Genomic DNA, 12,334 nt, shown 5'->3' with positions numbered 1-12,334 from the left:
GGAGAGAGAGAGAGGGAGAGAGAGAGAGGGAGAGAGAGGGAGAGAGAGAGAGGGAGAGAGAGACAGGGAGAGAGAGAGAGAAGAAAGAGATGCCCGAAAGAGATGATACATAGAGAACGCACACACATGCATGCACACACTACAACAGACACAAACATGAAGGTCCACATTGTTTGTGTGTGTACAGAAAGCTGGAGGCTAATCAAACCTAGTGTAAGTTCAAAGCTGTCTGTGTCTAATTACCCAGGGGAGTGGTCCTACAGGGTACTTTATCTGTTGCTGGTTTTAGGATCATCTTGATGTCATCTAAATACAGGACTGGAGATCATCATGGCCTAAGGAGGGTCTAATAGTATCCACCTTTACATGATTAGAAAAGACACATGGACAAGTATTACAAGAACCCACCAGATAAGTAGGGCTGTGTTTGAAATCAAAGGAATCTCATATATTTTTCTCATACATAGACCTATTATTTCCGGTACATGCCATTACCCTCACATTTTCAGTGTTCAGAAATAAAATGCCCTTAGTGTGAAGGTCAGAGGTGTTAGGAAAGTAGAGTAGAGACCTAGAGACCTATAAGGACTGAGGTCACTACTTTAATCTGTGTGGGAAGGTCTGGGAATGTGTCTGAGAACAAACCATGGCTGGGTTTCTGTTTAAGCACCTTGTGAAATCTGATGATGTAAAATACATTTGATTGATTGATTGATTGATTGGTATTTAGTGATTTCAGCACACACAGACACACAGGTACAGATACAGACAAAGACACAGACAGACACATGGACACGCATATGTGCTTATGTGCGGGCGTGCATGTGTGTGTATTGAGAGGCTGTGTTGTATTACTACCCATCTGATTCCAAACAACGATATTAACTGCAGATATGGAAAAAGAACCACAAATATGGAATAACACCCAATTAAATTCATTTGAAATAGCGTCCAGAACAAGATGATGACCTGACATAATTCACACCACGCATATTCCACAGTGACAGATTCTCCAACCACACCCAGAATGAAATGTGCTCTGATAAATATGAGTGTGCAGTCTGCCTAGCTCCACAAGGTTAGCTGAAAGAAACAGCTACACTTGCTCTAATGCATAATTCAAAGGTTTCTCTCTCTGCACTGCTAAAAGAGGGCAATGTCAAAGCTTTGCAGATGGAACACTGCATACAAAGGTGCTTTTAGTACCAAGCCCACAGAGGGGTAATCTGTCTCTGGCTGATACCACTTAGAAGGCATGGTACAGGTCTCCGGTGGATGATATTGGGTGCAGGGACGCTGAAAGAGCCCACAGGGCATGAGGCAATGGTCCAGGTGGGACACTGCGGCTATTCTTACCACCAGGAAAAACACTTGATCTGGACAGTTCCCATGAAAACGAGATATTTACACTTACTCAGCAGTCTGCTCCAGCTTGAGTATTGTCAAAAGGCGAGTGAGTAAGGGAAGAGCAGTCGTGTAGGAGTTGTTGATAAGGTTAGATTGAGCTCAAGCCATAACATACAAGCACCTCAATATAACTACTTATGAAAACAGATCAAATATGTGTGATAATGATCAAATAAATCAAGTAAATCAAGTCCACTGAGCGATTCTAACTCAGAAAGCGTATGAGAAATTCATTACCGAAAGAAGTTCATCTGTTAATAAAACAAGTCAACTTACCTTTTGGAGTAGTTGTTTGCTCTTCTTCTTCTAACAGTGATGCGTGGAATTGGAGTTGTGAATAACAGAGTGTGTTCCCGGCCTCTGTAGACAGGTGTTTGCCGGGTTTAAAACGGAACACGTCTACGTGAGGGATCCTTGGAGATAGTAAACAGTAACTAAATCAGGTGAGTTGGAGGGAACACACACCACACACACACACACACACACACACACATCAAACAGACCACATTAGAGAAGCAACAAACTTACCACCATTTAAACCCCACTACACGAATACAACTGGTTTCATTTTGTTATAATTTTTCTGAAGGGCAAGACCAACCTTATTACATTGAGGGTACACAGTGCAATATCTACTGTACTTACCAATAATAATTTCCCTGTGAGCATAAAAATCTGTCATGTCATTTCTAGGAACTGTCAGATCCTTCCGCTTGGTAGAATGATAGCACTCTCCCACTTTCTCTCTCTTTGTCTCTCTCGCTCCTCACTTATGCTACTAAAGAAACATTCTTGAGTTTAACAGAGCCCCCTGGGTCTGTTGACAACTAACAGTCATTGCTAAAATAATTCCACTCGCTCCCTACAATACACCTGAGAGTTGGCACAAAAATGTAATATAGATTAAAGGACTTGTACAAACTAGCTGGAGCCTCAGCACACTACTTACTTGAATGCATATTCATGGCGCCCCACAGTCATAACATTGGCTTTTGTATTCCCATGACAGGAAGTCAACAGTACAGGCTGGACTAGACCATGGTCACAGTACTGCACATTTTAGAGAAACCTACCAACCTGTAATTGCTGAGACCCTCATAGACAAACCAAACACAGGCAGTTAAACAATAACTCTAACGCAGTGGGCGTTAGAGCTAGATCCACAAAAACATATGCGCAGCATAAACCAGTTCTTTATGGTATGGTGGGGAAAGTGCAATAATTACAAAGTGACAATAACGAAAGCAATGTGAGCTTTATGGCAGAGGCATATCCTTTCATTGATTGGAGCATAATAGGCATCATAGCTTGTTACATCAAGGTCAGGTTTGTGTATGAAAACGATAAATTAGCATAAGATGTGCTCATAGGAATGGATGAGCTGTGTCAGTGACTTTATTTCCTCTGATCCTTCCCTTATCTCATCTCATACATTAATCATACATTTCATATCGTAGAATTAAACTATGTGAAATATTATGCAGACATGACATATAAATATGAACATTTGCTGGGAGAAATGGCTTGCCTGGAGCAAATAAAGTGGTATGATTTGTAATAAAGAGGTATGTTTTATTTAGGTCACAATTGCATTATAATTCATAATCATTTATGATTCAAAGGTACAATAAGTACTTGCATATTAAACAAAAGCATGTATGATTTCTTATTATAATACTTGTTAAGATCATTTAAAAGTAGAAAAAAATGAAAAAATACATAGACTTATCAAAAGGTCAACAATGAGGGAAATGTGGAATAAGATATATATAAACTCAGCAAAAAAAGAAACGTCCCTTTTTCAGGACCCTGTCTTTCAAAGATAATTCGTAAAAATACAAATAACTTCACAGATCTTCATTGTAAAGGGTTTAAACACGGTTTCCCATGCTTGTTCAATGAACCATAAACAATTAATGAACATGCACCTGTGGAACGCTCGTTAAGACACGTGGTGTCTGGTAAGGCAGGTGTCTGGTAAGGCAGGTCCTCACCAGACACCACCAGCAACAACGTCGCCTATGGCACAAACCCACCGTCGCTGGACCAGACAGGACTGGCAAAAAGTGCTGTTCACTGATGAGTCGCGGTTTTGTCTCACCAGGGGTGATGGTCAATTAAGGTCACAGTTATGAAAACTTAAGACACTAAAGAGGCCTTTCTACTGACTCTGAAAAACACCAAAAGAAAGATGTCCAGGGTCCCTGCTCATCTGCGTGAACGTGCCTTAGGCATGCTGCAAGGAGGCATGAGGACTGCAGATGTGGCCAGGGCAATAAATTGCAATGTCCATATTGTGAAACGCCTAAGACAGCACTACAGGGAGACAGGACGGACAGCTGATCGTCCTCGTAGTGGCAGACCACGTGTAACAACACCTGCACAGGATCGGTACATCCGAACATCACACCTGCGGGACAGGTACAGGATGGCAACAACAACTGCCTGAGTTACACCAGGAACGCACAATCCCTCCATCAGTGCTCAGACTGTCCGCAATAGGCTGAGAGAGGCTGGACTGAGGGCTTGTAGGCCTGTTGTAAGGCAGGTCCTCACCAGACACCACCGGCAACAACGTCGCCTATGGGCACAAACCCAACGTCACTGGACCAGACAGGACTGGCAAAGTGCTGTTCACTGATGAGTTTTGTCTCACCAGGGGTCGTGGTCAGATTCGCGTTTATCGTCGACGGAATGAGCGTTACACCGAGGCCTGTACTTGGAATCAATTTGGAGGTGGAGGGTCCGTCATGGTCTGGGGCGGTGCATCATCAGACTGAGCTTGTTGTCATTGCAGGCAATCTCAACGCTGTGCGTTACAGGGAAGAAATCCTCCTCCCTCATGTGGTACTCTTCCTGCAGGCTCATCCTGACATGACCCTCCAGCATGACAATGCCACCAGCCATACTGCTCGTTCTGTGCGTGATTTCCTGCAAGACAGGAATGTCAGTGTTCTGCCATGGCCAGCGAAGAGCCCGGATCTCAATCCCATTTAGCAGGGCTAGGGCCATTCCCCCCAGAAATGTCCGGGAACTTGCAGGTGCCTTGGTGGAAGAGTGGGGTAACATCTCACAGCAGGAACGGGCAAATCTGGTGCAGTCCATGAGGTGGAGATGCACTGCAGTACTTAATGCAGCTGGTGGCCACACCAGATACGGACTGTTACTTTTGATTTTGACCCCCCCTTTGTTCAGGGACACATTATTCAATTTCTGTTAGTCACATGTCTGTGGAACTTGTTCAGTTTATGTCTCAGTTGTTGAATCTTGTTATGTTCATACAAATACTTACACATGTTAAGTTTGCTGAAAATAAACGCAGTTGACAGTGAGAGGACGTTTCTTTTTTTGCTGAGTTTATACATTGTTACATAAATATAATACATATAATAATGTTCAAATAATCCCTTTATTTTAACACCTGAGAATAAATATACAATCTGGATCATCAGATATTCACAATCAGACTAAAGTTTCAATCCCTTTTCACTGGAGGATATTATTTGGACAATAAAACATTTAACGTTAACATTGAACATTTTTTAATTGAATTAAATCTAAACTAATATGATTCCAAAAATAAATTCAGAATGGCTATTGGTTACAATGTTGTGGAATTAGCTTTTAGCTAAAGGTTGGATGGAACCATGACAAAGTAAGAGTTGCACCGGCATTAAAATGTCCTGCTGATATGCTCAAGGCATCATTTATAAAAAAGGCAAAAGTAGCAAATATGGCTTTGTCCTCTGAATCTATCTAAGGTACCAATGTTCATCCACCCCGCCAAACCCTGTCAAACAAATAAATACACACGAGAATAACCTCACATGTGTACAGTAAGGTGAGATACTAAACTTCCTTATAACATCACAGTCACTTACATTATTCATTTTGGGATAAGTATCTTATCATGTTAAAAGAATCATACAAATTATTATAGTTTTTCTTATTATTTGTCATTCATTTTCTTATAAAAAAATCTAATGAAGGGCATTGGTTGCAAAAAGTGTATAAGATAAAGAAAACACACATTCAAACAGAAAGTACCCTGGTATTGTCAAAACACTTACATCATACAGAAAAATGATGGACTGACTGTTGAAAGGCAATAAGATAAAGGCTGAGAAAAAAAGCTAAGTTGTTTGAGTGGAGGTACAGTAAGCAGTTCTTAGAGGCAGCATTTGGACACCTAGACCTTTAAGGCATCAACCAATCTCTATGGAGCAGTGGTGTTGTTGTAGGCCTGAGGTAAACTCTGCTTGATTCATGTAGTTATCGCCATGGGAATACGGCCTCTCTCTCAAAACTAAGGAGTAACGGCTATTCCCTGTCACAACACCTGAGAGACCCAGAACAAACAAAGCAAAAGGTGAGTCTTTCTGATGCTTTGAAGCACATCTCTCTGGATCTATTAGCCTGCAAGCCTCTCCTCCCTCTCCTCCTCTAGCTGTGTCTCTGCTCTGGCCTTAAAGCCCCCAGGGGCACTCCACTGTCTATTCCCCTGACACACTCCCTCTGGGTGGGTGACACCTTGTACTTCCACTTGATAAGTATGAGACGTTAAGGTTCTGCATCACTACTTTCATGTCATTCACTTTTCTCTCTCAGCAAAAATATTCAAGTATGCCCCACCAAGGCAGGGGTTGACAGTCTCTCTCTCTCTCTCTCTCTCTCTCTCTCTCTCTCTCTCTCTCAATTTCCCTGCTACTGAATTCTTGAACTCCTCAACTTTACAGGGATGGCTATCTCTTTAAAGCACTCATTCCCATTCCTCTCTGCATATGGCCCATCTCAGGGTTGTTCCTCTGTGGTAGTAACACCTGGCTGGGTCTGCCTCTGCAGCAGCTGCCTGTGCTAGCCTCGACAGCACCAGCACTCCCCCTGGCTGTCCCAGATCGACCTTTACAGCACGCTGCGTTACGGTTCACTACACCGTCTCTGTACCAGAGCTGTGCACGGCTGTCTCTCCCATCTGCCTTAGAGAGCAAAAGCACCTGACTAATGTACCAGCCCACTGCTCACCGCTGGCGACTGTGTAGACCAGGTAATTAGACCGGCCTAAACAGCCTTCACACTAAGACCCAGGTAGGAACATACAGTAACACGTACTACACTGGTTGATAAACACTCAGAACACTGAACAAGGTTGGATAGTGACACCACGCGACATAAGAAAAACCGGGCTGAAGGATGCCGGGACCGTAACACAGTTATGAGTGTAAAAGAGGAAGTGCATACAAAGTGCCCACGTCCGTACACACAAACGTGAAGCAAAACAGACAGTCTACCTTCTGCCTCAGAAGACATAGAAGAGCCAGGCTGCAACACTGCCACAATATGAGAGAAACAACAATGCAAGAAACACAAGCAACAACTCTGGACTGAATATGTTAAATATTTCTAAGGCACATTTTTATGTTCTAGTTAATGCAATGTAAATAGATGTCCATGGTGTTTGTTGCAGAGAAAGAAAACACAATCCTTAAATTATCTTACAATACAAAAATAAATGTTGAGTATATAGTATAATAAATAAGTCATTTACCATGTTATGTACAGTACTTACACCTGTTCTATTGACATATTTACACATTGGAGGGAATAGAGGTCATTTGGAGGATGGAATCCTCATTACTGTAGCACCACTGAGAGGCTGGACGTCTTGGCTTGAAGAGAGCTGTGAAGCGAGAAAGGGATGCCAAAACCACATACTTTACTATACTATACAAACACATGTTTAGGATGAGGAGGGGAATGGTGGTACATATAATAACAGACTGAAGCTATAAAACACGATCTATTTCTAAAGAATAGTTAGTATTACACACACCTGGTTAAACACTGTAGGTTTAGGCCACTGTAATGAGCAGGTAAGAACCGGTGGACGGAGTGCATTTCCCACAGTAACCCCCACACATTCCTGTTACTCTGCTGCCATCCTGTGGACAAACGAGGAACAATATTTACTCCGCTATAAAGCAGTTGTTTTTTATTTAGCGCTTTGGTGCAAAGTATGTGGTACATTTTCACAACTCTTAGTACAAAAATCTAAACATATCATCAAAAAGGCAGTTGTTTCAAAACTTTAAACACGTCTTGAAATAACTAAGTACAACAGACAAAATCATACAGTCACTTTTTCACCAAACGTAATCAAATCAAATGTTATTTGTCACATGCGCCGAATACAACAGGTGTAGACCTTACTGTGAAATGCTTACTTACAGTGTCAGTGTTTCATCTAGAAATACGTTTCACATTGCAATACATGTTCATATAATGTAATTGCCTTTCACAATGCAATGCTCACATTACTCTGACTGCTCTTAATTGATAATAACTTAGCCATTTGATAGACATGCAAACCAGTTTGTCTACTACAGATTTTGAGAACTACTCAGTTCACAGTGCTTTATTAAAATTGCAATGGCCAATACAGTACCATAATATCGTAATATATGGCATTTACGTAGAAGACGTTTTTAACCAAAGTTACAAAAGTCCACACATTTGGTATGTGACACCCAACTCTGGTGTTGCTAGAGCCATGCTCTTATGAACTAAGCCACGTACAGGACCACTGCACAAGTACAATACAATACTGTAAAATACAATACACAATCACAATACCGGTGGAAGATGTATGATTGACAACCCTATGAGCGTACCACCCTCCTTCAAGCCATGGGTGAGGTATGCAATGGTTTCAATCCAGACCTACAGTATGTCAGGCTTGGATTGGCCAAAAGGTTTTTCACCAGGTGCGTGAACAATGAGGATTTTGATAAGAACCTATGGCCAAATGCTCAAGACAGGCTTGATGCAAACTAGTGCCTGCTAAACATTGTTTCTTTCATTTATTTCATTTGATTATATTGTGAAAGAAGTCTTCAATGATCACAACATTGATCACACAAATTATGGGTAGTGCAAGTGTATTGCCTAATCTACAGCACTGTAGCATACTACATTCAAAGGACAATTTTGAAACATGTATCTCACATTTTTTGTTATTTGATTTTAACTGGTTGCTAAAATAACTAAATTGAGACGATATTATTATGTTGTGTTCTGGTGATTAAACCAATGTATTATATAGTATTTCCCAGTAAACTTATATTTTGGATCAATGAATGCACAATGAAAGGTTTTGAATGTAAGACTGGCTGCGTTACAAGTGTTACCAGTTTGAGTTTTGTACTAACAGTTTTGAAAATTCACCACATACTTGTGAAAATAATACCAAAGCGATAAAACTGTAAACAGGATACCACATGGTTTAGTGACAGTAACACAAATCACAATGTATCCCCTCATATATCATGCACACTCAGTTGAATGTGATTTCAGGGTCTGGTCTTTTTTTAGGTTCTCTGTAACTACATTGTAAAGGTATTACACACAAATGTAAAATGTTGTAAATGAGAACTTGTTCTCAACTGGCCTACCTGGTTAAATAAAGGTGAAAAAAAATATTATTATTATTATTTTTTTTAAATGGGGCCTCTTTAATGAATTACATAGAAAAACCACAGTAATAAAATAGCATTAGCATAAGCACAGACGCAGAACACTCAGCTTAGAAAGGTTTAGAAATACACAGGTAAAACATTTCCCCAGAAATCTATCCCACGGAATGAATAGGAGCGGCATTTCCTCTGAAGTTTGGCAACTCTCATCTTGAGTGCCCTCCAGCACACTTGACTTAAAACAACCAGTGTTCAGCTAACCTTGAGTGTCCAAAGCTCCACTGGCTTTGAGACAGATTCAACCTTTTTCTCCCTGCCAAAAACAGTCTTCAGCCTGATCTCCATTACAAAACCAGGAGGGCCCACTTCACTCGCCAGCTACCCAATAAGGCTCCTCTCTCACCAGTCACATAACAGCACATTTCCATACATGATTTACCACAGTGGTTTACCCAAAAGACTCAGACTTTTCTCTTTCCATCTAAGCAGGCCAGCCCCTTTGTCTCATTCGGCCATGGTTCCAGCGGACCTGCACTCACTTGGGGCCAAAGCCAGGCCTCTGGTACTTTTCATTTTTCATTTAAATAACAGTGGCTAACTGTGAACTTCAACACCTTCTCACCAAGCAACTGTTTTGATTATGCAGAGGTTGTTGACTCTGCTATTCACAAGTCCTCACTCTTAGAATTAGCTATGGAAAATCGTCCCGATGCTGAATCTAGTTGATGATCCCTGCACTAGTGTTACAGTCGAAAAACAGCATTAAGGCACCAGGGGAGTCTGGGATACAGAGTCCACTTGGGCTAATGCCCAGAGCAGAGGCACCTCTGAAGCCAAGAGGAAAGGAGGGAGGGAGGGAGGGAGGGAAGGATGGAGAGAGGTAGGGTGGGAGGGAGAGAAGAAAGGAGGGAAGGAGGGAAAGTGGAGAATGACGTTGTCTGAAACCAGGAATGTGAATATAAGACACTAATCTAAATCACTCCGTCCATGAGGCTATGTGAATGTGCATCATATTGTTACCTGGGATTTGTGTATATCAGCAACTGCGTAGTTTCCTTGGGAGATCCACTTGGTTTCCTCAGCTAGCTGGAAGCCTGTCCCTGAGAGGTTGATGCTGAATCGACCCTGAGGAAACATAGAAGTAGGGAGGAGGGAGGGAAGAAGAGAAAGAGAAAATGAGAGAGAGAGAGGGAGAGAGAGAGTGGGAGATATCAGCACCCCCCACCACACCAACCGCAGAAAGCAGTAGAGGGCAGTTCACTAACATGCAGCAGCTGCATTTAGGTTTCATCAAAGCCCAGCTGATATAAGCCAGACAAAACCCAGTGACAAATACCAGACGTTTTACGGTACCAACAGCTATAAACAGAGGGGGGTAGATCATTCAGCCAGAGGTAAGCATCTACAGTTGAGTGTCTCTTGAAACTCTCATATGGAAGCATAAATATTTGTCAAGTTTACAGAGCATGGTGTAGTGCAGCGTTTCCCAAACTCCATCCTCTGGACCGCAAGGGGTGCACATTTAGTTTTTTGCCCTAACACTACACAACTTATTCAAATTATCAAAGATTGGTGATAGTTGGTTATTTGAATCAGCTGTGTAGTGCTAGGGCAAAAACCACAACGTTCCCACAGGGGGGGCCCAAGGACCGAGTTTGGGAAACCCTGGTGTAGTGTATGGCTAATTTAAATGTGTGGATAAGTGGTGTGTTGTGTTGATGGAAATGAAAAACATGTTCACTAACTCTTGGCAAACAATAGAATGTTTCTTTATTAACTTATCAAAGCCACCATGTTTTGGCAAATAGCTTTCATTGGGGTCTTTTTGGGTCATTGGAAACATCTCCTGAAATGACTCCGAAGAGGGGAGGAAAAGTAAGCGGAAAGCAGGTGAACCGGTGTCTTTGAAGGATGTAGGACTGCAGTCTGCGACACTCTGGAGACAAATCATACAGTGCAATCAGAAAGTATTCATACCCCTTGACTTATTACATATTTTGTTGTGTTACAGCCTGAATTCAAAATTCATTAAATATGTTTTTTTCTCTATCATCTACACACTATACCCCATAATGACAAAGTGAATTTAAAAAAATTCGGAGATTTTTGCAAATTTATTGAGAAGTCAATAGAGAATTATCTCATTTACATTAGTATTCACACACCTGAGTCAATACATGTTAGAATCACCTTTGGCAGGGTTTACAGCTGTGAGTCTTTCTGGGTAACTCTCTACGAGATTTGCACACCTAAGTCAAAACCGTAACTAGACCACTCAGCAACATTCAATGTCGTCTTGGTAAGTAACTCCAGTGTATATTTGGCCTTGTGTTTTAGGTTATTGTCCTGCTGAAAGATGAATTAGTCTCCCAGCATCTGTTGGAAAGCAGACTGAACCAGGTTTTCCTCTAGGATTTTTCCTGTGCTTAGCTGTATACAATTTGTTTTTATCCTAAAAAAACTCCATAGTCCTTGCCGATGACAAGCATACCCATAACATGACGCAGCCACCACCATGCTTGAAAATATGAAGACTGGTACTCTGGTGATGTGTTGTATTTGCCCCAAACATAACGGTTTGTATTCAGGACATAAACATAATTTCTTTGCCACATATTTGTAGTTTTACTTTAGTGCCTTATTGCAAACACTGTCAATTAGGTTAGTATTGTGGAATAACAATGTTGTTGATCCATCCTCAGTTTTCTCCTATCACAGCCATTAACCTCTGTAAATGTTTTAAAGTCACCATTGGCCTCATGGTGAATTCCCTGAGCGGTTTCCTTCCTGTCCGGCAACTGAGTTAGGAAGGACGCCTGTATCTTTGTAGTGACTGGGTGTATTGATACACCATCCAAATTGTAATGCATAAATTCACCATGCTCAAAGGGATGTTCAATGTCTAGTTATTTTCTTTTTTACCCATCTACTAATAGGTGCCCTTCTTTGCGAGGCATTGGAAAACCTCCCGGGTCTTTGTGGTTAAATCTGTGTTTGAAATTCAATGCTCGACTGAGGGACCTTACAGATAATTGTATGTGTGGGGTACAGATATGAGGTAGTCATTCAAAAATGATGTTAAACACTATTATTGCACAGAGTGAGTCCATGCAACTTGTGACTTGTTAAGACATTTTTTAAACCTGAACTTATTTAGACTTGCCATAACATAGGAGTTGAATACTTATTGACTCAAGACATTTCAGCTTATAATTTTTTATTAATGAACAAAAATGTCTCAAAACATAATTGCACTTTGACATTATGGGGTATTGTGTGTAGGCCAGTGACACAAAATCTCAATTGAATCCATTTTATATTCAGGCTGCAACCCAACAAAATGTGAAAAAAGTCCAGGGGTGAGAATACTTTCTGAAGACACTGTACGTGCTGCACATTGGGAGCTGGATGGGACTGTGGGAAAGGTGACATATACACATACACATACAGTAGAACCC

At 41.3% G+C, this 12,334-nt stretch overlaps 2 protein-coding genes across 2 annotated transcripts in view; both read right to left on the bottom strand.

Annotated features, from left to right (window-relative positions):
- LOC106583026 (prickle-like protein 2) overlaps positions 1-1,803 on the bottom strand; it is a 114,976-nt gene extending 113,173 nt beyond the window's left edge. Inside the window, exon 1 of the mRNA XM_045705234.2 lies at positions 1,684-1,803. The gene's annotated coding sequence lies outside the window, so the exon portion shown is untranslated. The remainder of the gene's footprint in view (positions 1-1,683) is intronic.
- A 1,150-nt stretch (positions 1,804-2,953) lies between these two features.
- Positions 2,954-12,334, bottom strand: part of LOC106583028 (A disintegrin and metalloproteinase with thrombospondin motifs 9) — a 74,282-nt gene continuing 64,901 nt past the window's right edge. The window contains exons 38-40 of the mRNA XM_082967422.1: positions 9,897-10,001; positions 7,238-7,346; positions 2,954-7,084 (exon numbers count right to left, since the gene is read on the bottom strand). Coding sequence (XP_082823548.1) covers positions 7,257-7,346; positions 9,897-10,001 — 195 coding nt within the window. The 3' untranslated portion in view covers positions 2,954-7,084; positions 7,238-7,256. The remainder of the gene's footprint in view (positions 7,085-7,237; positions 7,347-9,896; positions 10,002-12,334) is intronic.

Source organism: Salmo salar, chromosome 22, assembly GCF_965601325.2.
Source record: "Salmo salar chromosome 22, fSalSal1, whole genome shotgun sequence".
Lineage (NCBI taxonomy): Eukaryota > Metazoa > Chordata > Actinopteri > Salmoniformes > Salmonidae > Salmo > Salmo salar.
The sequence above is the reverse complement of the archived record's forward strand: the minus strand, read 5'-3'. Positions and strand labels throughout refer to the sequence as shown.